Source organism: Hemicordylus capensis, chromosome 2 (assembly GCF_027244095.1).
Source record: "Hemicordylus capensis ecotype Gifberg chromosome 2, rHemCap1.1.pri, whole genome shotgun sequence".
In the NCBI taxonomy this organism is placed as follows: domain Eukaryota; kingdom Metazoa; phylum Chordata; class Lepidosauria; order Squamata; family Cordylidae; genus Hemicordylus; species Hemicordylus capensis.
Genome location: NC_069658.1, coordinates 379,847,850 through 379,873,734, shown reverse-complemented (window position 1 = coordinate 379,873,734; position 25,885 = coordinate 379,847,850). Strand labels below are relative to the sequence as shown.

At 44.7% G+C, this 25,885-nt stretch overlaps 2 protein-coding genes across 4 annotated transcripts in view; one reads left to right on the top strand and one right to left on the bottom strand.

The window, feature by feature from the left end:
• STXBP2 (syntaxin binding protein 2) overlaps window positions 1-4,921 on the bottom strand; it is a 59,273-nt gene extending 54,352 nt beyond the window's left edge. Inside the window, exon 1 of one of the 2 annotated variants that reach the window (XM_053298630.1) lies at window positions 4,833-4,921. Coding sequence is in view for 1 of the 2 variants with exons in the window: in XM_053298629.1 (XP_053154604.1) it covers window positions 5-41 (37 nt within the window). In the remaining variant the exon portion in view is untranslated. Of the gene's footprint in view, window positions 1-4; window positions 192-4,832 lie in introns of those variants that run through there. The other variant, XM_053298629.1, reaches the window with a different exon arrangement.
• RETN (resistin) lies at window positions 176-25,885 on the top strand. 2 transcript variants are annotated; one of them, XM_053298634.1, is made up of 4 exons: window positions 176-510; window positions 21,227-21,366; window positions 25,207-25,284; window positions 25,614-25,885. In XM_053298634.1, exons 2-4 carry the CDS (start codon window positions 21,243-21,245, stop codon window positions 25,739-25,741), a joined length of 330 nt encoding a protein of 109 aa, XP_053154609.1. In that variant the 5' UTR covers window positions 176-510; window positions 21,227-21,242; the 3' UTR covers window positions 25,742-25,885. The 2 variants fall into 2 exon arrangements, with proteins under 2 accessions (XP_053154609.1, XP_053154610.1); XM_053298635.1 differs by lacking the exon at window positions 176-510 and adding an exon at window positions 18,569-18,692.

The window sequence follows — 25,885 nt, the reverse complement described above, 5'->3', positions numbered from 1 at the left end:
TCACTCTCTCCCACGACCGCCTTCAGTCCAGCCGGCGCCATGGTCCCCCGTGTCCCGCTTCGGCTCCTGCTGCCCCAGAGGCCGCCACTTCCGCGTCTGGAGCGGGCGGAGCTGACCTAGGGACTCGCCCCTTCGGAGACGCCTTTGGCGACACACCCCCAACACGAAGGAGGCTCTCTTGCCTGCTCGACCTACGAGGAAATAGGCAGCCTGAGCGGGTGGCTCTCCCCTGCGTTCGCGGTGTCAGTCCTAGGAACCTTTACGCGGGGGGGACGTAAATCCCACTGAACACCAGATCGGGCTGCTGCAACCTTAAGCATGTTTAGTAAACACTATTTACTAACTTGGAAGAACGAACTACTTTAGCGTCTGTCCTGCGAGATTGCTGCGGTGACCGGGGGCGTGTGAGAGGGAAACACGTATCTCTCAACCCTCGGTGGTAGACACGTGCCGAGGACCAGTGGCCGATTCGTGGCTCCCTTACACACGTTTACAAAGTGTCCCGTAGTGGTAAGAGACCTCGTTTACCTTCTCACACATACATAATTCAAATATTAGTGCACTAGTTGTGTGTATGTCTTTTTCTTTGCTCCTCGCCTTCTATTTCCAATCCCAAAGTCAACCTTTCGGCAGAATAAATAAGGCTGGGTGTTGGTTTTTTTTTGGGGGGGGGGGCATATAAAGTCCTTAATACATATAAACTTTTCGTATGAGTAGCGCTTCCTCCTACCACACATAAAGGTTCAATCTTTTTTCTCACAGCCACGTTGTGAGACTAAACATTGCACCCGGGAAAATACCCTCCTCTCTCATGAGCGTGTGTCTGGTGTAAGGAGGAGCTATATGAATACACAAACCTGTTGGAGCTATCCATGTGCAAACCCCACAAGGGCATTTCCACACATGGGGCTTAAAACAATTCTCACTTTAGTGGATTAACTAATGTATGAATAAAACTTGCATTGGGAAAAAAGTGCTCATTCAGGTAAGAAGTGCCTCTCTTCTGCTTTCTCTTCTGCACCGTTTTTATTATTATTATTATTATTACATTTATATCCCGCTCTTCCTCCAAGGATCCCAGAGTGGTGCACTACATACTTGAGTTTCTCTTTCACAACAACCCTGTGAAGTAGGTTAGGCTGAGAGAGAAGTGACTGGCCCAGAGTCACCCAGCTAGTTTCATGGCTGAATGGGGATTTGAACTCAGATCTCCCCGGTCCTAGTCCAGCACTCTAACCACTACACCATGCTGGCTCTCGTTTGAACAAGTTTTCACATAAATACCACGAAAGGTGATTTCATGCTACAGTCCTATCCCCCAGTTAGGTGCACAAGAATAGGATTGCTACTGAACCCCATCTGTAGCTCCAAGTTACAACTCTGTAGTGTAATTACATCATAACACCATTATCATTTTAAGCCGGTGTAATTAGTATGTTAACTACAATGGCGTGGGTGAGAAGAAACAGGCAGAGTTATGGATATGGTGGGAGGGGAAAATTGGAGTGCCTAGCTTAGTTGGGATACCACAGGTCACTTGTAAAACAATATTTATTTATTAATTACATTTTATATCCCACTCTTCCTCCAAGGAGCCCAGAGTGGTGTATTACATACTTAAGTTTCTCCTCACAGCAACCCTGTGACTCATGTGAAGTAGGTTAGACTGAGAAAGAAGTGACTGGCTCAGAGTCACCCAGCAAGTATTATGGCTGAATGGGGATTTGAACTCTGGTCTCCCCAGTCCTAGTCCAGCACTCTAACCACTATACCACAGTGGCTCTCTATGAAACAAAATAGCTGTCCTAAATAAAGACACGCTCATTGGAGTCAATGGAGTACTCAAGGCAACTGTCCCCCTCCTCCATCCTGTCACATTGGATGATAGGTTATGGACAAACTCACAGCCAATCATCACACAGCATCAGGAATATATAAGGCCCAGCAGGAAACACAGTTCTGCTCTATCAAGATGTATGGTGTGGGGCTACGTTGCTCTGCCCCTTTGCCTTTAGAATGAGCACAGAAGCAGGAAATAGTGCATTTAGCACAAATTGAGCACTTTTTACAAATAATGAATGCCCAAAAACTGGGGTGAATAATAAAAAAAGATAATGGACAGATTCATCACAATTGTCTTCTCCAAACCCTTACACATATCCTGCCTTAAGACTCTAGACACAAACACTAATCAGAAACGGGGATAGCAAGGTTGGATTGGGCCCAAAAATGAGATTTTAAACCTCCCCCCCAAGTCCAGGGCCTCCACACATCCCAGGCCCCCAAGGATTTAAGTGTGATATTTCAAAATCAGTGTGCTGCCTGGAAATACATTTCACTGCACACTTCACAATATATAGTGATATACATTGAATACTATATATTTGTGCTACTTTTAATGCCTAGAACACGCTAGAAACACTAATTATTAAAATAGGCCCCTTGCTGCAGATTAGCAAAGGAGACTTTCAACCATGCAATGTGAGCCTGTGTATGTTTTCTCAGAATTCTGAACGAATTCAGTAAAGTTTGATTCCAGGAGGTTTTCCACATAGGGCTTTTAAAGCCCTTTAACACACATCTCCTCTGGAATGGAGGTGCTGCATTCACATGTTGGCCAGATTTACCCTGAAGTCCCTGCAAATTATTGGGGAGCAGTTCACACGCAATTCAGGTTTTTCACTGCTCGTTAGAGTGTAACCTGATTTATATCCAGAGTAAAAAATAACAACACTATTTTGCGTTGGTTCTTTGGGACAACTTCAATTTTGCAGTAAAGCCTCCCAGTAAACTTGCAGTAAAGCCTGCTGTGTGTAAAAGTTCCAGGTAAGTGTGTGGAGAATTGCAGCCTCAGGCAGCAGATCTAACCACATTTAGCTGGAAGTACATTTCATTGAAACCTAAAGGACTTACTAGCAAGGAAAGCATGTCTACTTAAAAATAAACTCCATTGCATTCAGCTGTCTGAGATCCTTCCCTGGTAAGTGCATATAGGATTGCACATGCTCAGGGATGTAAACCAAACCAAACTAATTTGTGCTCCCAGCATACTTTGCTCCCTATAGGAGACCAGTAAGTCCCACTGAAGCAAGTGTTGGAAGTTAAGAACTTTGCGCTGTCTCGTCTCAAAGACAGTGGAGGACAGACTAGTGAGTCAGAGGGCTAGAGGGTCAAGACATTGGTCATCCCTTCTCTACTGCTCTGACACTATCCCTTTGGAATGTAGATTGCTAATCTGAGGGACACTTCCTCTCTCTTCTCTTCCTGTTTCTTCTACCTTGCAACATGCAAGCAAGCTCCTCTCCCTGCATCATGTGTGCAGAGAAGATGCAGAATCCATCTGCATCTAGATAGATAGATAGATTAGAGATCCTAACTCCTCACTTTCCTGTCTAGAATTGAAGCAGAAATTCCCCGGGTTCTGTGACAGAGACTGACACCAAGGTGAGAGAAAGCAGATTTATTTATTTGCCAGCAAATGTTCCCAGCGGAATAATTTCCAAAGGCTGAGACCCCGATCACACTACGGCCTCGCCTTTTATACACATAACAATTTACATATAGTGGATACAATTCTCATTGGTAAGCATCACTTAATCGTCATCTTAACAATTCTACCCCCAGACAATTTCTCTACTAAACGATAACTTAAGCATTCCCCCACTCCTTCTCCCTGCAGCTGTGGCCTTGAGCAAGTGTCTACCAGCAGTTTGTTATCTACAGATAGCAAGGGGCCCCCTGCCTGCATACCAACAGTGGACAGGAGTTTATTATGCTGCCGGCAAGTTGCAATTAGAGCAGCTTGGGTTATGCAGACCTTCTTTAACCATTTCTTGACCATAAAACTGAGTCTGCCTCAGAATGGAGTTCTCTAATATATTGATCCTTATATATTGTTCTCCTTATATATTGATTTGAAACTATGAATTGGCTCCAAGTTACTCTACTCTCAGCATACATGCATGCCGAACTAAATCCGCTGTGTTGTGCCCCTGTGCACTCTGCTATAATTGAAAAAGGGTTTCTCTACCAGAGAGAATTCCCAACAGCAAGGAAGATGGGTGGGAAGAAATAGAGAAAAGAGCAAGAATTAGCACCATTCTGCAGGAGAAAAAGAGGTGGTGGTGGGGAGAATGAGGAATCTGCCTCTTCTTGCTAAAATTTAAGATAAATGAGACATGCCAGGGCTCAAGGAGCTCCTGAAGTTACACCCTCTGTCCTAAAAGTCATTCTACCTGCTTCCCAAAGTAGAAGTAGGGCTGGTTGTGGTCTCTCACTGTTCTGAGATAAAAACCACTCTCTGCAGGTGCTCAGAAGCAGGGTCATACCTAGTGGGGTGTGGGGCTGAGGGGCAAATCAGCATGTGCAGGGCCTCCTTAACATTTCATATCATTACAGAATCATACTGACTGATGACATACAGTGTAAATAGTGTGAGTGAGGTTTTTGGACATGTCCAACCAACTTGGCATTTCTAAATTAAAATAAAATAAAAGTACAACACATGCTTCACAGTTCTCACTCAGACCTTCTGGGTTGCAAAACAACTTGAACATAAGTGCATTTATGAATGAATGAATGAATGAATAAATATAATATAATATTATTTGTTCCAGAAGTTTTTGTAATTTTCTGCCATGAATATGCCACTTATAGGACTTTTTAGATAGTTTTTTTAAAAAGCCAGCAAATTTTCCAATCTGTTTTAAATTAAATATTCAAAGACTTCTCAGTCTCTCTCCCCCCCATATATCAAAGCCCTGCAGCAAACAAGCAGATCCCTCTATATTGGGGGGTGGTGGTGTAACCCCCAAAAGGAATTCACATTTTACCTCCATTACTGGCAAAGGCTGGGCTGGCTGGGCAGAGGGTCTGCAGAGAACTGTGGTGGGTAAGGGCAGCCAGCGCTGGCCACCGTTCCTGCCTCCTTCCTTCCTTCCTTGCTGCCTGCCAGCCAGCACTCCAGTTCAGGCTTCAGGGAGGCCTGCAGGGAGGCCTCTCTGGAAGCCCCGCCCACCCGCAATCAGCTGAGAGGCGGGGAGAGAAGGAGCTCTAGCAGCTTGCAGGCTGCTTAGATTGTTGGCCAGGAGGGCAAGCAGGAACAGGGCAAGGGGGACTGGCTGCGTGAGCGGCCTTGGGGCTGGGTGGGTGGACAATGGGGAGTCATGTGACATGTCTCAGAGGGCCCTCGAGGCAGTGAGGCCCCCAGACAGCTGTCTTCCCTTGCCTGATTGTAGTTTCGCCCATGATCAGAAATCTCAACTCCCATTGCTGCAAGTGGTGCAGCAAGGATCTCACACCACACAAGAAAAGTAAAGTAAAAAGTGGCCGGAGAACCTATGGGACAGTTTGGGTGAACACCGCCCAGCTGCTGGCCTACTGTGCACATGCATCCAGAGTGTGGCCTTTCGGATTTACTTTGAGAGCGATCTAAAATTAGCTGAGCAGACATTAAAAATGTGTGAGCACGCACACGCCTTAGAGGGAACAGTGGAGCAGAATGTCCTAATTATGCCTAATCATTATTTATTTTTATTTATCATCATGCAGTTAAAATGATACAAAATAGCATTTAAACAGTGCAATAAGGCATGACTTGGATATTCTGCTCTCCCATGTGTGAGAACTTTCATTCATTGGTGAGGGCAATAGGGGGGAAACACCGCTATTGCTGTTTAACTCCTGATACTTCTCCCCATTGTCTACTGTGCTCTTCAGTCACTTACACTAGTCAGTCATAAATCATTTTTCCATGCTAGAAAAGAACCAGGACATGTAGAACAGAAACAGTAAACAGAATTCCATCCCAGCTCCCTATATCAGGGCTGTCTGTAGGGCAGAGCAAGCAGGGCAACTGCGCTGGGCCCCACTCTTTTAATCCCCATTAAAATCGACTGGAAAGGGGGGGCCCACACTGGCTGATTTGCCCCAGGTTTCACACCCTGCCAGGGCTCTCTAAGGCAGTCCCACCTAAACTAGATAGCTAAGCTTTGTCTTAATAATTGCAATATCTCTCCCAATCTCCAGATTGACATACAGTAGCTATTAGATTTCTGTACCACCAAAAACAGACACCAGAGGGTCAGACAATAGGAGAAAGGGAAGCAATGCTGAGGAGTGCAGTATGGAAAATAAATTCAGGGGTAGCACTTTTCTTAGCATCACCAACCCATGCTGAGTATCTAGTCACAGGATGTTGTAGCTTCTTTTCATTTCTGACTGGGTAATGGCATGCCCTGTTTCTTCACAGGTGGATGTTCTGTACGTACAGAGGTAGGGACATATCCCTATGCTGAGTGCCATGTAGGCCACAAGTATGGCCTACAGCAGAAGCCCCCAGAGTGGATGCTAGCTCTTCCCCTGTGGGATTGCCACCACTGTATTCTAACAGGGCTTCTATGCCTTTCCAAAGAACATGATGGGAAGTAATGTGAGAAGTATAGCAGTCACAGCATGGAGATACAACGATGTGGAAAGATGCACCTATTCTGCTTTCTGTCTTGCAGCTTTCTTAGGGGCCCTGAAGGGCTATAGTGGAGGGGGGATGTGCAGGGATGGAGTGCCGGTACTTCTTGGCTTCTCTTCTGGCTGTTGGGGTGGGCATGGCTATGGGGGCTGTCATGGAGAGCACCTGCACTTCTGAACTGGTAACTACATCACTGGCTATAAAGGCTGCCCTGGCTACTAGTTCATTTCCAGGTCCAATTCAAGGTGTTGGCTTTAAACCTTAAGTCTCTGTACAGCCCAGGACTTAAGGATCACATATGCCCATATGAACCTACTTGGACTTTAAGATTATCATCTCAGACATTTTTCTCTGGTCTGCCACTAACCCAAATTTTCTGTGGTGATCAGGGGCAGGGCCATTACTGTAGTGCCATCACATCTATGGAATGCCCTGCTCAAGGAGGCCCAGTAGGCCTCCATACTTCTTGTTTTTTATGGGCTCTCTTTTTATTTCTGTTGACTTTTAATTAATATTCTAGCTGATTTTATAATCAGTTTTGCACCACTGACTTTTATCTTGCTGCCTTGTTGTCTTGCTGGCTGCCTTCTCTTTTAGTATCGATTTTTTAAAATGCTTTTTGTGATCGGAAACTGTTTTGTCCCTTAGAAATATTTAAAATAAATAATAAACCTTGGTTACCCCATTCCTCTGAGATGATTTGTTCTACCATCTATGCTAATGCCATCCCACCTAGTACTTCTACCCCGCATATCATTGAGAGTGGAGGAAATGTTTTTGGAGTCTGCAGCCATCTCCCACATAATCACTTCCCTTTCCTACCTAGCTTTTTGCTGACCAATGACAAAAATTGAGAGCACACATCATTCTTGAAACTGGGTCGGACACTTGCCCTGTTATCTTTCTCTAATTGCTCTCCAGGGTTTCAGAGATGGGCCTTTCCCAGCCCAGTCATACCTAGAGATGCCAGGGATTACACCTGGGAGTTCTGCAAAACATCTTCTCTACCATTGGGTGATAGCCACTCAAAAGTTTTTAATTGTTTCACCTATATTTGTTCTCATGAGATGACATTCAGAGGTTTTAACAAAATAAGTCTGAGGGGAGTATCACCTGCCAAATTGGATGGGGAGGCTGTTCCCCCCTCTTAAACAGAGTGTCTCATACATTTAACCATTATTTTAAAATCCCATACACTGGATCAAGAGAGAAATTAATTGCTTGTCATGATTCTTGGGAACTGGGTGAAAGTAGAGCCTTGGATGGACTGCAGGAAAGGAAACACTATCAGAATCTTTAAAAGAAAAATCTAGGGCACTGGTTTGATGGGATTAGATTCTGCTAACTGTGGTTACTTTTCCTGCTGTCCACTTAGGTTGGCTTCTGATATGGCACTCCTAGCAAAACATGTAAAAAAACAAAACTGTATTAGAACAAACCAGTAGTCTGTCTAGCCTCAGGACATTTTAACAACACAGTCTAGAAATAAAGCAGTTTGTTCCCTGTCATCCACGCTTAGCCTCCTATACTCTTAGTTCCTCCTGTATTAGGAACACCCTAATCCTTTAAATTGGATGTCTTTAAATGTCCCATCTACTGGCCATTTATATTCCATGGACCTGTCCAGTCCTTTTGCATTCACGTAAGTATTAATCCTCATTGTATCCAATGGAAAACAGCTCTGCAGGCCAGCTATGCACTGGGCAAAATTGTCTGGATGTTTAGTACCTTTTAAAACTGCATGTTCTGCATTGGTTACCCTTTGGTAGAGGGATTGAATGGCAGGATGAACAGCTGCTCTGGGGAGTGGGAATGTGTTGGCCTGCTCTGGGACAATGTCTGGGCTCCATGAGCTGGCAAGTTGACGGCTTCTCTGCAGTAGTTGGCATTCTGACAAGCAAAAGCTCAGCAAAGTACTGGACAGCCTCTTCTTAGCACCACCTTCTTTTGGACAAGGTACACCAGTCATCATGAGAGTTACGGTCAAGAATGAGGAAGAATAATCAGAAGAGAACAGGCAGGGGGAACTAGCACAACACAAGTGTATCTGCAACAGCTGGGTGTGTATTTATGTTCTGATGCCTTTCACAGTCTTTATAGGAATGTGTCCTTTGTTTAGCCTCCACCCTCTTCAAACACCTATGTAAACTCAGAAGTCTGTCAGCTGAGCAGTGAACTTAGTTTTATCGCCAATAGTCTTTGCTATTTGCTATTTCCTCCTTCTTGACCATAATTCTCATGTTTGATAGTGTAGCACATCCAAAAAGGGTGGAGCCAAGAAGAGGCTGCCCAGACTCTAGAACTTTTGCTTGTCAAAATGCCAGCTGCTTCAGAGAAGCCATCAATTTGTCAGGTCATGGAGTCTAGACAGTTCCAGAGCTCACATTAAGTATGGATGGTCAGTATGATTGGGGTCTGTGTGGTTTTTAAGATGCAGGGGTATAGTGACATTGGCGGCGGTCTGTGTTTCAAATATGGCCACTGCCACAACCCACCGCCAATGTTGCTACACTCCTGCATCTTAAAAACCACACAGACCCCAATCATACTGACTTTCCATACTTGATGTGAACTCTGGAACTGTCTGGACCAGTGTTCCCTCTAACAGGGATTCCAGATGTTGCTGACTACCACTCCCATAATCCCCAAACAAAAGCCACTGCAGCTGGGGATTCTGGGAGTTGTAGTCAACAACAACTGGGAATTTCTTTTAGAGGGAACACTGGTCTGGACTCCATGACCTGAGAAATTGATGGTTTCTCTGTAGTAGCTGGCATTTTATTTATTTATTTAACATATTTTATACCGCCCCAAACTTATGTCTCTGGGCAGTTTACAACAAAATAAAAACAACATTAAAACATTAGTTAAAAACAAAAACAAGAAATTTAAAATATGACAATTTAATTTTTTTTAACAATATTCTAAAACAACATTAAAAACAATCAAAACAGATTTAAAAGCCTGGGTGAACAGGTGCGTCTTTAAAGACATTAAAAAAATTGTCAGAGATGGGGAGGCTCTTATTTTACTAGGGAGCATATTCCAAAGCCTCGGGGCAGCAACGGAGAAGGCCTGCCCCTGAGTAGCCACCAGACGAGCCAGTGGCAAATGCAGACGGACCTCTCCTGATGATCTCAATGGGCGGTGGGGTTCATAACGAAGAAGATGTTCTCATAAATACCCAGGGCCGAAGCTGTTTAGGGCTTTATAGGTTATAACTAACACCTCGTATTTTGCCCGGAAACGTATCGGCAGCCAGTGTAACTCCTTCAATACAAGAGTAATATGGTGTCTCCTAGATGCCCCAGAGACCAGCCTGGCTGCCTCATTCTGAACCAACTGTAGTTTCCGGACCACATACAAGGGCAACCCCACATAGAGTGCATTACAGTAATCCAGTCTGGAGGTTACCAGCAGATGTACGACTGTTTTGAGATCATCTGTCTCAAGAAACGGACGCAGCTGGCATATCAGCCGAAGCTGATAGAAGGCACCTCTGGTCACCGCCTCAACCTGGGACACCAGGGAGAGACTTGGATCCAGAAGCACCCCCAGACTGTGTACCTGTTCCTTCTGGGGAAGTGTGACCCCCTCTAGAACAGGCAGATCAAAATCATCTCCTGAGTTTCGACCCCGCACAATGAGTACCTCCATCTTATATGGATTCAGTCTCAGTTTGTTATCTCTCATCCAGCCCATTACCACCTCCAGGCAGGCATTTAGGGAGGTTATGCCCTCTCCCGAAGATGCTGACATGCAGAAATAGATTTGGGTGTCATCAGCATACTGATAACACCCTGCACCAAATCTCCTGATGATCTCTGCCAGCGGTTTCATGTAGATGTTAAACAACATCAGAGATAATACAGAGGCTTGAGGGACACCATACAAAAGTTCAGATTTTGAAGATTTTGTTCCAAGGGACACCATCTAGAACCTGCCTGAGAGGTAGGAGCGGAACCACTGCAGAGCAGTGCCTCCCACTTCCAACCCCCTCAGACACTCTAGAAGGATACTATGGTCGATAGTATCGAAAGCTGCCGAGAGGTCCAAAAGGACCAACATACTTCCTCTGTCAATTCCCAGGTGGAGATCATCCATCAGGCTGACTAAGGCAGTCTCCACCCCATAGCCAGCCCAGAAGCCAGTTTGAAATGGGTCAAGATAATCAGTTTCCTCCAAGACTATCTGGAGCTAGGAGGCCACCTCCCTCTCAATTACCTTGCCCAGCCACAGAAGGTTGGAGACAGGCCTGTAGTTACTCAGTTCTGAGGGAACCTAGGCTTCTTCAGAAGCGGTCTAATAATTGCCTCCTTAAGACTAGGAGGCATCCTACCTTCCCTCAGAGATGCATTTATAATCTCTACCAGGCCTTCTACAACAACCGCCCTGCCAGATAGTATAAGCCATGTCGGACAAGGGTCAAGAGGACAGGTGGTGGGCCGCACCGTTCCAATCAGCTTGTCCACATACTCAAGAGTCACAAACTGGAACTGATCCAACCTAACCACACAGGATGAGTTGCTGGACACCTCCACATCAGACACTGAAGTAATTGTGGAGACGGAGTCTAAGTCGGCCCAAGTACGAGAGATTTTTTCTACAAAGAATTCATTAAACAAATCACAGCAGGTAATCGATGGTTCCAGTTTCTGATTCAAGAGAGGAGGGGCACATACTAGCCCTCTCACAACCCTGAACAACTCCTCCGGACGTGAACTTTCGGATGCTATACGGGCAGAAAAGAATCACTTCTTTGCTGCTCGTATTGTCTGAGCATAGATCTTCAAATGAGCTCTATGTTGCAATCTGTCGGATTCGAGTCGAGTCTTTCTCCAACTGCGCTCCAGTCGTCTACCTTGCCGCTTCAGCCTCCGTAGTTCTTATGTATACCAAGGGGCCAATTTTGAAGCGGGTCGGAGAGGACGCTTAGGAGAGATCATGTCTACTGTCCCAGTGAGTTTACTGTTCCAATTCTCCACAAGGGCACCAACAGGATCGCCGGCAGAGCCAACACTAAATCCCTCCAAGGCTTCTTGAAATCCTATTGGATCAAATAACCTTTTGGGCGGACCATCCTAATAGGTCCCTCACCCCTGCGAAGGTGGGATGTGACTGTGAGTCCAACAACCAGTTGGTGGTCCATCCATGACAATGGGGAAATCACAGGAGCCCCCCCACACGGAACACCACCCTCATCAGAGTGAAAGACCAAATCAAGTGTGTGACCTGCAATGTGCGTCGGTTCCGAGACCACTTGAGATAGGCCCATAGTCGTCATGGCCGCTATGAACTCCTGAGCCGCCCCGGACAAATTAGTCCCGAAATGAACATTGAAGTCCCCCAGCACCACAAGCCTAGGGGACTTCAACACCAAACCCGAGACCAAGTCCATTAGCTCAGTTAGGGCCTCTGTTGAGCAGCGGGATGATCGGTACACCAACAGAAGCTTCAGTCTATCCTGGTCCCCAAACGTAAGTACACACATTCAATATGGTCTGACACTCTAACAGGCATCCTGGTAAGGGAGATATTATTCTTATAGACCACAGCCACTCCACCTCCCCGCCCCCGGTCCCTCACCTGTTCCTCAACAGAGTACCCTGGAGGGAGAAGCTGGGACCACACTGGGGCCCCAGCCTCCCCCAACCAGGTCTCTGTAATACATACCAGGTTGGCGCCTTCATCCAGAATCAAATCATAGATTGTTTCTGATTTGTTCTGGACCGACCTGGCATTACTGAGGAGCAAAGCAAGGTTCCAAGGGTGGTCGGCACTGCTCCCCAAGGTCAAAGATCTGGCAGGACAGTCGGAAGGGGAAACAGCTATTAAATTTCTATGTCCCCTTCCCTTGTAACGGCCCGCTGTCCTGCCAATGTTACTATTTTGAAGAAGGGCAGCCTCTTCTTGGCTCCACCCTTTTTGGATGTGGAACCTTCTGCATGCAAAGCAGATGCTGTACCACTGAGCTTCGTCCCCATCCCTGAAGATCCTTTAATTATGGGGTATGGGATATAAACTGGTGTTCATAGCATGCAATTGGGCTACCCCCTCAACCTCAGGAACACCAAAGACATTTTGAGAAACCATCATTCTGGGCTTTGAGTTGGGCCTCCCCCTCAAAAAGTGCAACTCCAGCACTCATACACAAACAAACCAGTTGACAACTAGACACTTCTGTCACACATTGGTAATGTTTAGGGCTGCCAAATCAACATTTTTAAAATAGGGAGAAGAATTTTACCTATGGGACCCATAATGTTTAAAATAAGGGAGCCCCCATTGTAATGAAAATTTAATATAATATAATAAAGGACAAATTACAACAGATTTTCCATACAGAGAATATTTGGAGGAAAACATAATGTAAAAAAAAAGTCAAAATGCAAGTTCTTCTATACAACCTGTCCTCTCTCCAGCTGTCCTTTCCATCCTTGGGCCTCTCTTTGCCATCTCCACTAAACATATGCCTTTGAAATCAGAGAAATCTGTGTAGATATACATTCTGGACCAAGAAAGAACACTGTCTTTGTGTGTGGTTGAAGATAGAGTGTTGTTCAGATGGGAAACATTAGCATCATGAACACAGGAAGGAGCAGATAACAGAACTCAGAAATACTGCCTAGCTATTTAAACTCCCAGTAAGTTTGTATGACTTTCAGATATCAATTAATGTGGACAAGAGACTATTAGAACACCACCTTCCTAAATATCCTACACAGGAACCTGGAGTAAGATCATGGCAATCAAAGCGGGGGCGGGGGGAGACTAAATATTGATAATAGGGATGTGCATGAAACAATTGTTGCGATTCTATTCAAGTTTGAATAGAATAAACCTGATTTGATTTGAACTTGAATAGAATAAGCCTGATTCGATTCGAACTCAAATCTGCTGCCCTCAAATTAAGGTAGATTTGAATTGGATTCAATTCAAATTCACTTTTAATGGGCTAGGGGGCAGCAAGGTGGGCTAGGTAGCAGGGTGCCATGGGTGCTGCCTACCACCCAAACTGCAAAAGCAAATGGTTGCTTTTTAAAGGAATTGTTTAGTTTTAAGTATGTTTCTGTCATAGGGAATAATGGAGATTCAAAGTGGCCCTGTTATTTCCCATGGGTAGTGCATGGTGTTCAAAAGCAGGTTGGGGGGGGGGGTAGAATGCCATGGGTGCCAACTACCACCCAAGCTGCAAGGCAGTGGAGCACCCCGGTGATATATTTGGGAATTTTAATGTATTTTTGATTCTCTGGTGTTAACTTTTTCTCATAATGAATCCTTATGAAGAAGCAATGTAATATCTGAGAATCTAATGTGTTTAGAAACTCTTGGATGTTACATTACTTCTATATAGGGATTCATAATGAGAAAAAGTTAGTTAATACCAGAGAATTGAAAATACTTAAAAACTCCCCAGAAACTACCCGAGTACCCCACTGCCTTGTGGCTTGGCACCCATACCACCCTACCCCCATACCCACTCTGGAGTACCTAGTTGCTACCCATGGGGAATAAAGGGGCTGATTCAACTCCGTATTATTCACTATGGCACAAAATACAAAATCACTGAAAACTAAACTAAATTCTTAAAAATCACCTGAGAGCCCCACTGCCTTGTGGGTTGGGAGGTAGGTGGCACCCATGTGGCCATACCCCCCAACCCACTCTGGAGTACCTAGGCATGACCCAAGGGAATAATGGGGCCATTTCAAATTCCCATTATTCCCTATGGAAGAAAAATACAAAACCACTCAGCACAGCAGTCCACCTCATTTCTTCAGCAGCAGCAGTTCTTACCTCTTCTCTCTCCATGAGGCAGGAGGAAATGGCTGCTTCAGGCAGCCATTTAAGTACATTTGAAACTCCCTCAAGTACATTTGAAAGTCCCTCCATCTACCTCCATCACACCCTTGTCCCTCCCCACAGCCAATGCTGGCACAGTTACCCCGGCAACACAGGATGTGCAGGATAACAAGCCCACCAAGAAGCAAGGGGGATTGCCAGCCAATCATTACACACTCCAAGAAACCAACCAGAGTGGCAGAGAAGCTCAGAGGGACATGACGAAATGGCAATGACTAATGGAAACTTGAATCTTGAATCTGGGGAGATTCAATTCAAGTTCTATTTGGGCCAGGCGTGCCAGGGCAGATTCTTTTCAAGGTCAAATCACTCAAATTGAATATAGGAACATAGGAAGCTGCCATATACTGAGTCAGACCACTGGTCTATCTAGCTCAGTGTTGTCTACACAGACTGGCAGCGGCTTCTCCAAGATTTCAGGCAGGTATCTCTCTCAGCTCTATCTTGGAGAAGCCAGGGAAGGAACTTGAAACCTTCTGCTCTTCCCAGAGTGGCTCCATCCCCTGAGGGGAACATCTTACAGTGCGCTCACATGTGGTCTCCCACTCAAATGCAACCAGGGCAGACCCTGCTTAGCTAAGGGGACAAGTCATGCTTTCTACCACAAGACCAGCTCTCTTCTCCAGATTCTTCTCCGAATCGATTCAACCTCAAAATAATTTATGCATCCTTAATTGATAATGCCTGTATGAGGACTAACTAAAATACCACAAAGTAGCCAGCTAGCTCTGTGCTATTTTACTTTGTCATGTTAGTCCCAAACAAGGTATGGCTGTGTATGTGTACTTTGGCTTTATGGTTGTTACCTAACATAGCTAACCATTGATAATGGTTTATCTTAAATGTTCTTCCAATGGAGTACTTTCAAGAAAGGCAGGGGAAGATTTTCCTCACCCTTCTCTTTCTATTGACTAGTTACAAAACCCCTGATAGCGAGGGGAGAATTGAGAGACAGGAATGAGAGAGCATAAATTATAGCACTATACTGTATGATGTTCTGTTCCAAGATCAAACATTTGGCAAAAACAGTCCATTCCTGTATTATCCAGTATGTCTGGCAAACCTTCCTCAAGACTGGGCTTAGAGCTTGTCACCTTCGTAGGTTAGTTCATGTGAAAATTACTTTGTTGGCTTGTACTGTTAGTGTAACTTTATCTGATCAAACATACTCATTTAGTTGCTGCTGAACAGCTACAGGTCCTACATTTACTCAACAGTGGGTCATCTCCTGATAAAATGTGGCCCCAAAAGCTGTTTTTGCAATCTTTTCTCTCAGATACACGATTTACAGGTCTTGCACACTCCTTAATAATTATGTTAAAATATTTTACAAATATGATAAAGAAATATGGAACTGTGCATTCTAATTATAATGAAGTCCTGTTGGACCATTTCACAATGCCAAGTTGCACAAAAGCACAATAAACAACCAAAAAAGAGGTGGCAGAGGCTCTCCTGAGCAAGAATATGACCTATGTGCACTGTGAGACATAATAATTCAGATATACACTGAAGATCTAATCACATTCACAAAGGGAACCACTGTCATCTGTGTTTGTCTTGGCTGGACAGAAGTCACTGGTACTGTATGCACCTAAGAAATGTGTGCCCCAAGACAAGAACTCCCTTGCAAAATGTGACAGGTCTGGAAGGCTGGTTTGTAGAGTCCATTTAACTAGCTACTAGGGGTGTGCACCAACAGTTCATTTTGAAATGGTTCACCTTGAACTGGGGCTGGTTTGGAGGTTCAATCGTGGACCAAACTCATGAACCGGTTCCCAATAGTAAGGGGCGGCTGGGCAGGAGCAGCAAGAAAGGTAATACATTCTTACCTGCTGGCACAGCTGCTGGTGCCTCTGCTTGCCCTCCCAGCGTGGCCCCAAGCGCGCTCTTCCCTCCTTTACCAAGCCACAAGATGGTGGCTTGGTAAAGGAGGGAGGAGTGATCTTGAGGCCATGCTGGGAGGGCGAGCAGAGGTGCTGGCAGCTGCTCTGGCAGCCAGACTGGCCAGGTAAGGAGCTTATTATTTCTCTTGCTGCCCCTGCCCAGCCGCCTCTTACTTTCAGGAGAGTCCCCCACCCCTGTACTTGTAAAAAGGAATCCTCACCAGAATCCCCTTTACACGTATATTGGCCACCCGAACCACCAAACTGGTTCGATTAAATGGACCAGACCGCCTGGTCGGTTCGACTGAACTGGTTCGGAGCATCACAGTTCAGTTCAAATTGATTCAAATTTGAACTGAACCACATTTTTGGGTTCGTGCAAAGCTCTGCTAGCTACCAGATCTGTGATGACTGCCTTTAGCAGATCTGTGATGATTGCCTCACAGTGTGTCCTTTCAGCTGTAATGTTGAGAACTGAGATGTTGATGGGATTCTCATTAGTGTTGGGTTAAAATGTTTGGAGTTTTTAAACAACTCACATTCTCAGTGAGTTTCACTTTTCTTTTGTTGCTTTTTGAGACATTATTACTCCCTCATTGCTTTCTGTGACCTTATCACCCTTTGTTTTATGTGAACCAATCGGAAATTAATTAGCAAAATATCACCCCAATCTGATGAATTGCTGAAGCCCATGCAGGTGGTGATGGTGGGTGTTGTAGACCAACAGCATCTGGGGACCCAAGATTAGGAATTTTGCTTTAGAGATTTACCAAAATTAGAGCACATAACCAGACTGCTACTGTTCCCAGAATTAACCAGTAGACTCTGGGAACAGGCAGAGGGAGCTAGTACAACACAAGTGTATCTGCAATGTTACAGAGGTTGGGTGTGTATTTATATTGCACCTCTGACTCCTTTAAATTCTTCACATGCATTTGTCCTGTGCCCTTCACATGATACGACCTCCACCCTCTTCAAACAGCTGTGCAAGCTTAGAATTTTCTTTAAAGTCTGTTTGACAACTGGACAGTAGAAAGAGTTTTATTGCCAATAGCCTTCACCGTTTTGCATAGAAAAACAGTAATCTTATTTGCAGATCTGCTCTGAGGAGCTGAAGATCTCACTTTTCATAGATTATGAATTCCTGGGGGAAACCCCAGAACTGCCCTATTCTTCCGAGGCATTGACCTGTTGGTATTAATGACATGCAAGATGTATAGCAGCTAGAGTTTTGGGAAATGAACATGTCCTTTATTTCCTGCCCTGCAACACAAATATTGAGCAAGGAAGGAAAACCTGTGAGAACATTTTGTGTTCTTTCAGTGTCCTTGTTGTGACCAGTTCAGTGGGTGAAACATTTTGTAATTAACTTCTTGTTCTAATCTAAAAGGTTCATAAGGGCTTTGTGGAAGAAACAAAACTTCACAGAAACAATTGATCACCTTCAATCAGACTTTTTTGGTACTAAGAAAGCACAATTTAGCTGAACCAGGCCAAGTGCCGACAGCTGCCAAGCAGTTATTAGGGGCTCAATGGCAAAATCAGAGTTCTCCAAGCATATTTATACAAGTCAGATTTCCAGCAATATGTGCAAGCAGCTACTGACACACTGCGCATGTCCAACAAGCAATGAGAACCTTCATTGTTTCTACAATTGTTACAGTTTGACCAGCTTAACTTCTATTGAGCACAATATGCTTCTGTTCACAGCCTTGCAAATTAGATACATTTTTACTGCAATGCACATTAGGGGTGTGCATGAAACCGGCTGGTCCGGTTTGGTTTGAGTCCGAAATGGACCCGTTTTGCTCCCCATCGAACCCCACGAGTTCAGTTCGGGGAGGGGGGGCAGTTCATGAATTAAAAAAAATATTCACTTACCCCCTCTGGGGGGCTTCTCCAAGGCTGTAAGGCGGTCCACGGTGGTCCCCACTCCCCCTGCCAGCCTCCATTATGCAGTAAATCACTCCATTCAGGCATTCTTTGCCCCTTTCTGGGCCTTCCCTTTGTTGCTGTGGCCATTTTGGAGGCCGCTGTGCATGCCCGAATGCCCAAATGCGGTGATTTGCTGCATAACAGAGGCTGGCAGGAAGGGGGGAACCTCCGCTGGACCACCCCTCCCACAGCCTTGGAGAATTCCCCTGGAGGGGGTTAGTGAAATTTTTTTAAAAAATACTTTTCATTAACTTTTCAATGCACTTTACAGAGATGGGCTGGGGGCGGGGGGAGATGAACATGTCCTTTGTTACCTGCCCTACCACACAAATATTGAGCAAAGAAGGAAAACCTGTGAGAACATTTTGTGTTCTTTCAGTGTCTTCCTTGTGGCCAGGATATGTCTTTGTAATAGGAGGGCTAGAATATTGTGAAAGGTTAACCCAGTAAGATGAGAGATGTTGCAACCCTGTGTTGTATATAAAGCTGGGAAACTTGTTCATTGGGTGAAACATTTTGGAAGAAACTTCTTGTTCTAAAGGGTAAGTATGGGCTTTTTCTTCTTCTAACAAATGAGTCAGGGGAATACTGGCAGGCAAGCCTCTGTGTCCTTTGGTACATATCTCAAGCTAGGTTGCTAACATGATGAACCTTGTTAATTCTTGCGTCTTAATGGTTTGATTAATAATTTATTTCTGCCAGATAAAACTGACTGTCCATTGTATCTCAGTAGAGGTGATGTTTTGAGAACAGTAAATGCAAGATCTATAGCAGTTCCTTTTGAATGTGGTATAACAGTTTTCCTCCATTGGCAAATAGCAGCACGAGTGTGGGCAGAGGGAGGCAAATCATCGGGACTACAGCACGGGGGAGAAAGTTAAACTTTTCTCCCTCAGTGCCACAAGGCTGATCTTGCTTGGACTCCCTTGCTGCTACTGAATATTCTCCAATGTGTTTAATAGAATGGATAGAATAATTCCCTAAAATATTCTTTTCAGTTCTAAGTAATGCATTGTATTAATTAGAATCGTGTTGGGAAAAGAATATTATTTTCCAAGTCTACAGCCCCTTACACATCTTAAATTCATTCCATGAACCTAGAGATGCCCATATATGGAAAAAGAAGAACAATATACTTGCTTACAACAATGTTGGCCATCAGGGGCAAGGCAAGGTTGGAGTAGGCCCATAGATAAGAGTTTAAAATGGCCCTGCCCTCACTGAAGCTCAGCTCATGCAGTAAAGAATAGTGGAAGATGCAAGTCATTTGATGGTACTAGAGAAAGACATGCTGCTCTGGTAGCTCCAGGTCTTAACACTCACATCAATTTCGGAGGATGACTACGACTGAAGGAAGCCCGGGTGGGTGCGTGGCTGGGGGAGTCAGTTAGGTGACTTGCCTCTGGGGGCCCCTCCAAGGCATTGGGCCCCCAGACAACTGCCTCCACTTGCCCTATTATAGTTATGCCCCTATTGCCAGGACTGAAAATTTTTCTGCATGTGATTGATCCAACTTAAAATATAATTAAATTGCAAATCCCTGCTCCAACACTCTGCAGATTAAAAATTGCAGCTTCCTCAGACTCCCTTTAATGGAAAAATGGTTTCTGTGTGTAATATATAGTTACTCCTAAGATTTCAGCTTATACCATCAGAGGTATTAGACAGTATGAGCTAAGACATTAAGGCTGTTCTCACAAACAGTCTAATCAACACTCGGGCAGCCCAGCCTGGGTCAGGCTGTTTGTGTGCAGTTCTGGGATCCATGCAGATCCTGGTGCTGCCTGCCTACCTAACCCCACTTTAAAGTCTGACATTTAGTCGAGGTTAAGGGCACGAGTGTGCCCTTAACTCTGGCACCAGGATGGTGTGTGTGCTCAGGCTGCTTGCAGCCCAAGCGCACACAGAGATGGGTGCCTAGAGTGCCTGTCTCACAGGGATATCTCCCAATGCACCACGCTTGTTGCATGGTGCATTGTGGGATACATGGAGGCCAGCTCACAACCTCTGGAGATCAGCACTGCATGCAGCAGAATGGATCGTATGGGAGCATGGTTTGCACTTCCCACTGACACTGAGTAATCGTCTGGAAGGTAAGTTTAATGCAGCCTCCTGCCCGCCCTCCCAGCCTCCTGGTTGTGTGAATACCCTTATCCATCATTTTGGGATATACTTGTTGAGGATCTACCACACTTTTTGTTCAGCTGACCAATTTGGGGGTGAGGAAGCATTTAGCTAAAATTTGACACAGCCAATTATTGGTTCATGCAGCAGAAAATAGAATTGTTGCTTGCTTGCATTAATACAGGTGTCATTTATTTAGAAGTGTAACTGTGTCAAGTGTCCATCAAGTCAAGTCAAGTCAAGTTTTATTTACGGTCCTAGACCAAACAATCCATGCATGCAAACAGCAGAACAATTTATAGAAAACTCTATAGGTTCTCATTATACATCTTAAAAGCAATATAACAAAATTTGGCTACGGAGTTAAAATTTAAAACATTTTCATCAGAAAGTAAGAATTTAACAAGTTCTTCAGCAGTGTCCATTTTGCTGCTGCTTCGAAAGCTTAACTGCCAGAAATTCTTTTGCTAATTTTATAGATTTTTATTTTGATTGGGAATGAGACATGCTATATTACTAATATTAATATCAGAATATTAATAATTAATATCAGAAATTTTATTTATTTATTTATTTATTTATTTAATATCCCACTCTTCCCCCAAAGAGTCCAGAGCGGTGTACTACATACTTAAGTTTCTCCTCACAACAACTCTGTGAAGTAGGTTAGGCTACATTACTGATATTTCTAGTAATTGTTATATTCTTTAGCATGCTTCCTGAATTTTTTGTATTTGTTTTCTCTCCTTTTCTTTTGGTGGATGGAGGAAGGAGGGAATTTAGGACCTATGGTTTCACTAGCAGTGAAAGCTAATTAATTGCTTTGTGGTGTCCAGTTGGTCCAAATACAAGCATTGTTCCTGTGGTTTGTTCATTTCTCATACTCCTCCTCCCCACCTTCATGGTCTTCCCTTGACATAGCAGTTTATGTAACGGCTGCATTCTTTTTCAGGAAGTTCTGCACCAGGATGATGAAGGTCATCATGTGCCTGCTGTTTGCTGTGCTGATTTCTGCGCACTACACAAGAGCTCAGTGCTGTCTGATTGATAATGCAATTGACCTGAAAGTGAAGGAATTGACAAAATCCATTGGTATTTGGCACTGGGACTTGGGGACCCCATTATGATACGTGAAATTCTGTGTCCAAGTGCCCTTCTAGCATTCCAGTGTTTTCCCTTAGAGAGATCATCTGGTCCTACCAAAAACGTATAGTGGTTGCTCTGAGGGCCTAGGGCTGTCACCCGAGTTGTTATCCAAATCAGCATCCTCATACAATGTAATGCAGTGCTGGTGTTAGAGATTGGCATTATTGGGCAGCTGCCAAGGGCCCTCAGAAGGACCTGCTGCTGATCCCTGACACTACCTCTGTGTGTGCCCGTGGCCTTCATGTGGCGGCAGCAGAGAACTCTTTTAGGGCCCACCCAGAAAGAATAATATCCATGGGAGGGCAGTTTGCCAAAGGCCTCAAACTGAAGTTGACCGAAGCATTCAGAAGCTCTAATTATGGTTGCTATGTCTAGTCCCTCTGGCCTCTGCTAATGTCCCCCTGCCCTTGTCTTGTTCCCCTGCCCTCTGTTAAAGAGTATCTAAGTGCCAACGAATTTATCCCAAGAAAGTTGCCTAACATTTTCCTCAATGCACTTAACATCCTCTGAGAAACCCAATAGACTAAGCTCCTTAAAGAGCAGTTTCCACCATATAGGACTGATGCAGTGAAATTCTATGCATGTTTTTTCAAAAGGCCCATGGATGGTGCTTACTCTCAGTTGTGTATAGGATTGCAACCTTAATCTCATGTCCAATTATATATATTTAAAAGCGATGGCAGACATATCACGCAAAGGTATCAGCTCAATAACATTACATGCACGCAAGTTATGCATATTGTGCAAATGCAAAAAATTGTCCGTATGATGTTATGCGAGACTAAGCCCATTGGAAACAATGGTCTTACTTTTGTGTAACATCATTTGCACAATGTTTGCACTTGTGCAATTTATGTAACTTACACACCTTGTGGGCCCACAACATTACTGGGCTGACATATCCTTGCATGGTATGTTAGCCATTGAAAATAAATGCCTCTCAGGTGGCGGTCCTATGCCTGGGAGAAAGTCCCAATGAATTCTTCGAACCTTATTTCTACATCAACAAGCATGCACCTGGGCTATATGTCCCACATCAAAATATCTGTGTATCTGCTGTCTGCTGTTAAAATCCAGTTATTAATTCTTGAGCCTATCCCTGTAGAATCATGACAACACAGAGACCTTCTGGTTCATATACATTAAAAAGCATTATTACATCACCTTTTTTCTGGTTAGAGACTGTGAACCTCTAGCAAGTCCTTGTCATATAGACAATGTAATAAACCTTTCCTAGACTGGAAATGTAGTTATAAAGAAATGGCACCAGTTAAATTACTGCTTGCCCTGTAGGTGTTGAAGGCATAATGCTTCCATTGGTGGGTGGGTGGGGGAGCAACACTAACGTTTAACCTTGCGTCCAGCGGCCGACATGATGAGCAGCCCTTCAGTGATGATAGACCTGCCAGGTCCCTACTTAACTTCAAAGGCAGCCCTGACCTTGTAGTGATGGGGCTGCTGCAGAATGGCTTTAAATGCTTCCAGGCAGCAGTGCAATGCTCCTTCTATTGGAAACAATGGAGAGAATGCTGCACTGCTGCCTGGAAGCAGTTTGTAGGATCCAGAGAGGGGAGGGCTGTAGCACACAACCAGGCAGTGGAGAATAATTACGAACATTAATAGTTTCATGAAAAAAGCCTTGATTGTAGAAAGGTGAAAGCAGTCTGTTTTCTATTCTCCTGCTGCTTGATGCTGCTAATGGACTTAACCAATGGTATTTAATTCCCTTTTGGTACCACAATTCGGTTAGGAAAGAGTAATAAAGCAACAATGGGCCAGCAATGAAGAATGGGTGGGTGGGTAGGAGGTCGCATGCTCATTTGGATTTGTGGTTAAATACTGTAGTGGTTTTGAATGAGAATTTAGGTTGGAAGTGGATTTCAGGACAGCAAGTTCCAGCAAAGAGAAATATTCCCACAACAGAATAATTCAAATTGTAGCCATTTAAAAAAAAATATGTAAATGATGGAGTTCTTATTAACAAACTGGCACAAACTGGCATTTGTGTGGAAGATTTCAAATCTTAATGTGATACTGCTATATAGCATGTATGAAATGCACATGAAATCCAGAAAGATTCATATGGCAAGTATGACATAGGCATCAACCTTAAGTCTCTTTTGTGGAGACTAGGGGTAGCTTTTCAGCTTTGAGGTCAGACATGCAGCTCTTCTCCATCTCTTTGCTGATTATGCACATTCCCACTTGTTTCCCCTGACCTGTGCTACATACACACAGGACCCCAGGAGGGCAAGGGGAAGATGACACCTGCACTCTGAAGATGACACTGATGCAATATTGCTATATTTGTCCCATTTCATATATTTTATTTATTTAACACATTTCTGTACCGCCCAAAACACAAGTTCTCTGGGCGGTTTACAACAAATTTTATGATCTTGTTTATTTTAAAAACTGTGTATTTGCCTTTCGCCCACAAGGTGGGATCCATGGCAGTTAACAGCACATTATTAGAACATCATATAAACAGACATTTAAAACAAAACAAATTACCATCATACAAGTATGGAGAGCAGCAGTGACAACAACCAACAATCTTTGATTGTGGGTTTGGGGTTTTTGCCATTAATATTCTTTTTAATTGTGTCAACTCCAAACCCATAACCACCCAAATGGCATAGGAAGCACTGGAACATAGGAAGATGCCACATACCTAGTCAGACCATTTGTCCATCTAGCTCAGTATTATCTACACAGACTGGCAGCAGCTTCTGCAAGGTTGCAGGCAGGAGTCTCTCAGTGTCAGCCCTATTTTGGAGATGTCAGGGAGGGAACTTGAAACTTTCTGCATGTAAGCATGCAGATGCTCTTCCCAGAACAGCCCCATCCCATAAGGGGAATATCTTACAGTGCTCACACATGTCTTCCATTCAAATGTAAACCAGAGTGGACCCTGCCTGCTTAGGAAAGGAGACAATTCATGCTTGCTACCACAAGTCCAGATCTCCTTCAGGAAAGAGTTTCCATATTTAAGTTGCAGCCACAGAAAAGGGTGACTTATCTCCCGTTGCTATCAGCTTCTGAAGATTATCTTAGCCGCTGTTTTTGCCATGGTCATGGCTGAATTGGCCTGACCTGCTACCAGATGTAACCCATAGGAGACTGTGTGAATTTTGTGGCCATCACAGGCTAGGGATGTGCATGGAACCAGGCGGGGGTGGCTTGAAGGGGTGGGACTTTAAGGGTGGGGGAGGGTGCACTTCCCCCCCCACTTCCCCTGGAGTTTTGTAAAATGCCTTGGTGAGGCAGCGTACCTCCCTGCCACCCCTTCTTCTTCTTCAGCCGGGAGTGGCCGGAAGTACCAGGCGAGTGCTCTTGCATGATCGTGACGTGCACACACATGCCTGGTACTTCTGGCCACTTCCGGCCAAAGAAGAAGGGGTGGCAGGGAGGTACACTGCTGCCCTGAGGCATTTTACAAAACTCCAGCAGCAGTGGGGGGCAAGTGGGGGGAGGGGTAAGTGCACCTTCCCCCACCCTTAAAGTCCTACCCCCTGCCCCTGCCAAATGTTTGAACCGGCCAGTGTTCGAACCTGTTTGCAGGCCCATAAAAGGGCCTCCAAACAGGTTCGTGCACCTCCCTATCACAGGCATGGTCCAGAGGAGCCTAGGAGAGTTTTCTGTTTTGGAGGTGAATGTGTGCTGTGTATCCCTACTTCCTCATGAATGGAAGTGGATTCATTTGCTCCTATATAGTAGCAGGAGCAAAGAATCCTCTTCTGCCTCGGATGGCATGTAACAGTAACCCCGATTCTCATCTTGCAGAAGCATCACTGGTGTCGAAGCTCCAGATGATTTGCACTGATGTTTCGTCACGTGGTGCTCTTGTCACCTGCCCTTCAGGTGAGTCAATTTGCTATGCTTGGAGAGAAGCAGTGATTAGGAGAGAATTAGGGAGCCAAGGCACTAAGAAGGGAAGGGCAAGAAGAGATGAGCAGAAGTCAAGCACATTTCCCTGGATGTCTACTTGCTTTGGACATACATGGGCTTAAAATGAAAACAAAACTTCATGCTGCAGAAATATAGTTGGCTTGCTTGACTTGGAAACCTTTGGTTTCCAAGTTAATAGCCTTTGGTGAACCCTGCATCCTACTGCAGTGATGCCTGAAATGGATGTGCTTCACTGAGGCTCCCATCTCCCTTTCTCTCTAATCTCTCTTTTCCACCCTCAGGTTATGTGGCCACTGGCTGTTCCTGTGGATCTGCTTGTGGCTCTTGGGATATCCGTAGTAACACTATCTGCCACTGCCAGTGTGCCAACATTGACTGGACGTCCGCCCGGTGCTGCAAAATCGGCTGATGGCTCTTTGGCTGCTTACTGGCTATTCAGCTCTGGTTTCTGTGCTCTGTGTTGTGCTGTTGCTGTTGCTGTTGCCTTGAGCACTCAACCTGAGTGGAAAGGCGGGTCAAATTTTGGCCAATAAATAGATGCGTGCCTCTATAA

What these genes read in the sequence shown, in the direction of transcription:
- RETN (XM_053298634.1), top strand. Translation starts at nt 21,243, where the DNA reads ATGATGAAGGTCATCATGTGCCTGCTGTTTGCTGTGCTGATTTCTGCG. An exon ending in GGAATTGACAAAATCCATTG is followed by an intron (nt 21,367 to 25,206) that starts GTATTTGGCACT and finishes CTCATCTTGCAG; the next exon opens with AAGCATCACTGGTGTCGAAG. An exon ending in TCTTGTCACCTGCCCTTCAG is followed by an intron (nt 25,285 to 25,613) that starts GTGAGTCAATTT and finishes TTCCACCCTCAG; the next exon opens with GTTATGTGGCCACTGGCTGT.